Below are 3354 nucleotides of genomic sequence, written 5' to 3' on the forward strand. Positions count from 1 at the left end.
TCCAGGTCAGGAAGGTGGGGCCTGGGGCAAGTCCTCCTGTGAAGGGCCACGTCCTTGCAAGTGCAGGGAAGAGGAAGGCCTGGCCTCGCCCAGCCAGGTCTCAGGACGCGCGGCCTCCCCAGCTCTGCTCCCACCCGGAGTCCGGTGGCTGGGGCTGCCAGAATGAAGCCCCACAGACGGGGCTCGAACGACAGACATTTATTGTCTCCCAGGCCTAGAGGCTGGAAGCTCTACATCAAGGTGTCAGCAGGCCGGGCTCCTTCTGAGGCCTCTCTCCTGAGCTCGCAGGTGGCGCATTCTCGCTGTCTTCACGTGGCTGTTCCTCCGTGTGTGTCCGTGTCCAGATCCCCTCTTATGAGGACAGCAGTAGCTCCATTTTAATGTAACCACCGCTTTAAAGATCCCCATCTCCAAATACGGTCACCTTCTGGGGCACTGGGGTTAGGACTGCCAATATGTGGATTTGGGCGTCACACTTCCGTGCATGACACCCACAGATGCTCAGGGCCTCGGATCAGTGCCAAGTTCTCCTGCGGCCCCAGCCAGAGGCGCCTTCTGCAGCATCCTTGTCGGCCACCCCTGCCCACCCTGGCTGGGACGCTGGATGGCTGGCTGGGGGTCTGTGGTCCCAGGCAGGGGGACAGCCGCATCCGGAGGGAGGCTCATTCTGTATTCTGCTCAGTCCTGAGGAGAGGAAGCCAGGGCTCTCAGGGAAGCGGGGGTGGCTCCCCGTTGCTTAGCTAAGGGGCACTCAGTTGCCACGGTGACCTCTGTCTGCACAGTCAAACACACACAACCCAGCCACTTCTCTCAGGCTGGAGGGTTCCCCGCCCCCATCAGAGTTCACACTGAGTGTTGAGTCCCTTGGTGACAAAAACATGGAAACGGTTGCCATGGCAGCCATTCTTTGGAGCCCTCAGACTGGAGTGCAAAGTTCAGGATGCCCAAGAACAGATGAAATGAAAATATGGGAAAATCTGCCACTTCCCTCACCCCAGAAGGATGCGTTGGATGGTGTTTCATGCTCCCCTGGGCCCAGCCATCCCTGCCCCTCCCATCACCCCGGGCCCAGGCGGGGAGAGGAGAGGCCCACAGAATCCTTGGGAGAAGCGGGCCAGCCTGGGAGGCCAGGCTGAACTGTGGGTGGGCCCAGTGCCCGCAGCTGTAAGTGGGCAGGCGATGACCCCTAGGCACTGCCTGGGGACATGTCCTCCTGGTTGCTGAAGTCCCCGAGCCTGCTGTGACTCAGTTTCTCCATGTAATCTGGAGGGACAAGCGGCTGCCTCTTTCTCAGGGGGGACTCACATCCACTCAGCTGCCAGGTAATCCTCAGCCTGGTCCAGGGGTGAAGGGTCCAGGGCATGCTCTGTGGGCTCAGCACCGGAAGGCACCCTGTTCTGACCAAGGGGATGGGAATATGGCCCTGGGCAGACAGACCTGGCCCAGAGTGCTGGGGTGCAGTCAGTTCCTACAGAATTCCTCTAGTCTTCCTGGACACTAGTAGACGAGGGTCTGAGTCCATTAATGGAGGTCATGGCAGAGGCCTCTCCCTTTATCCACTGAACTGGGGAGAATGAATGTGTCCCCCACCAGCAGTTCCCCAAGTAGGCCCCATGGGGCTCTGGTGACTGAAATGCACCAAGCGGGCACTTGCACAACCAACCCCCCCTCCCTGACACACACACAATTTACAGATTAAACTAGAGGCCCGGTGCACGACATTTGTGTCCCTCAGTCCAGCCTGTGCCCTCTCGCAGTCTGGGACCCCTTGGGGGATGTCCGACTGCCGGCTTAGTGGGGAGCAGGCCTAAGCCGGCAGTCGGACATCCCTTAGGGGTCCTTAGCGCTGCCATGGAGGTGGGAGAGGCTCCCGCCACCACCACTGTGCTCACTAGCCGTGAACCCGGCTTCTGGCTGAGCAGGGGAACACAGTGACCACCAGGGGGCAGCTCCTGTGTTAAGCGTCTGCCCCCTGGTGGCCAGTGTGCATCATAGCGACTGGTCATTCTGCTGTTTGATCAATTTGCATATTAGGGTTTTATTATATAGGATGCTCTGAAAAGTCCTGCAGTAAGGGAATCTCTTGACTTTGTTTAAGCCAGTATTTGAAAAATAAGTTTGTTTTTTTAAAAGTATTTTCTAGTTTTAAAAAAGTCTCTTAATATCTTGTAGAAATAACATTCGGTGGCACTCACTAGGGCTCTGGTTCTTGGTGCGATCCCTGGGTCAGCAGCTTCAGCAGCACGTGGGAATTTGTGAGAAATGCGTATTCTCTTCCACCCCAGAAACTCATGTTTTTTTAAGCCCTTTGGGTTGAGAACCCATGTGCTAAGGGTGGACCACTGGTGGTCTGTGAGGTCCGAAAGGATGGCGACCGCTGTGCTAGAGAATTGGGAGGAAGGGGAATGGCCTGGAGGAGGTGAGAGGTGAGGGGGAGGGGGGAAGCATGGCAGGGATGGGAAGTGGGCAGCACAAGAACCCTGGATGCTGGGAGAGGTGCTGTGGGCACCTTGAAAAGTGGGTTCAGGGTGCACTGCACCTGAGCACAGCTCCCATCATGGTTTTCTGAGGTTGTGTCAAGTGCGAGGTTGTGTGTCTGGAGGTGTCATGAGCTTGGTGCTAAGTGATTGGGGCCTTGGGAAATGCCTGGGGTCACCTGAGGAGGTCCTGTGTCCCGTCCCCCGCCAACTCGCCAGCAAGGGGTATCCAGGTGCGCTGAAGGCACCTGCCCTGGGCAGATGGACTCTCTCTACCCAGAGTGCTGGGCGAGGGGGTCAGTTCCGTGGTTTTCTTCTTTCCTTCCTGGACCTAAGAGGGGGCTTGTCCCCAAAGGCAGTGCTGGGTGCTCCTTCAAAATAGGCATGAGGTGAGGCTTGAAGCGATGGCCCTGGCCCAGGTATCAGGAGGTGGGCTTCCAGGTTAGCTTGGCCACCATCCACCCCCTTCCCAGTGGGATGCCCGGTGCAGCCACTTCCCAGCTCTGGGTGTCCTTTTCCTCCCCATCAAACAGGCTGCCCCACTGTCAGCCGTGGGGAGGGTCAGGCAGACAGGGCCCGCCGGGCCACAGGAGCAGATCCACATCCTGAAGGCAGACAAGGCGGGGGACTGGTGGAAGTTCACCGTGAGCATCATCTCCGTGTACAAGCAGGGCGCGAGCCGCATTCGGCGCGGTGACCAGAGCCTGTGGATCCGCTCGCGGGACATCGCTTGCAAGTGCCCCAAGATCAAGCCCCTCAAGAAGTACCTGCTGCTGGGCAACGCGGAGGACTCGCCGGACCAGAGCGGCATCGTGGCCGACAAGAGCAGCCTGGTGATCCAGTGGCGGGACACGTGGGCGCGGCGGCTGCGCAAGTT

At 58.6% G+C, this 3354-nt stretch overlaps 1 protein-coding gene across 1 annotated transcript in view; it reads left to right on the top strand.

Annotated features, from left to right (window-relative positions):
- The window catches only part of NTN1 (netrin 1), a 58813-nt gene that overhangs the window by 52349 nt on the left and 3110 nt on the right, over nucleotides 1–3354 (top strand). The window contains exon 6 of the mRNA XM_014549814.1: nucleotides 3054–3351. Coding sequence (XP_014405300.1) covers nucleotides 3054–3351 — 298 coding nt within the window. The remainder of the gene's footprint in view (nucleotides 1–3053; nucleotides 3352–3354) is intronic.

Source organism: Myotis brandtii, unplaced genomic scaffold, assembly GCF_000412655.1.
Source record: "Myotis brandtii unplaced genomic scaffold, ASM41265v1 scaffold573, whole genome shotgun sequence".
Taxonomy (NCBI): Eukaryota; Metazoa; Chordata; class Mammalia; order Chiroptera; family Vespertilionidae; genus Myotis; species Myotis brandtii.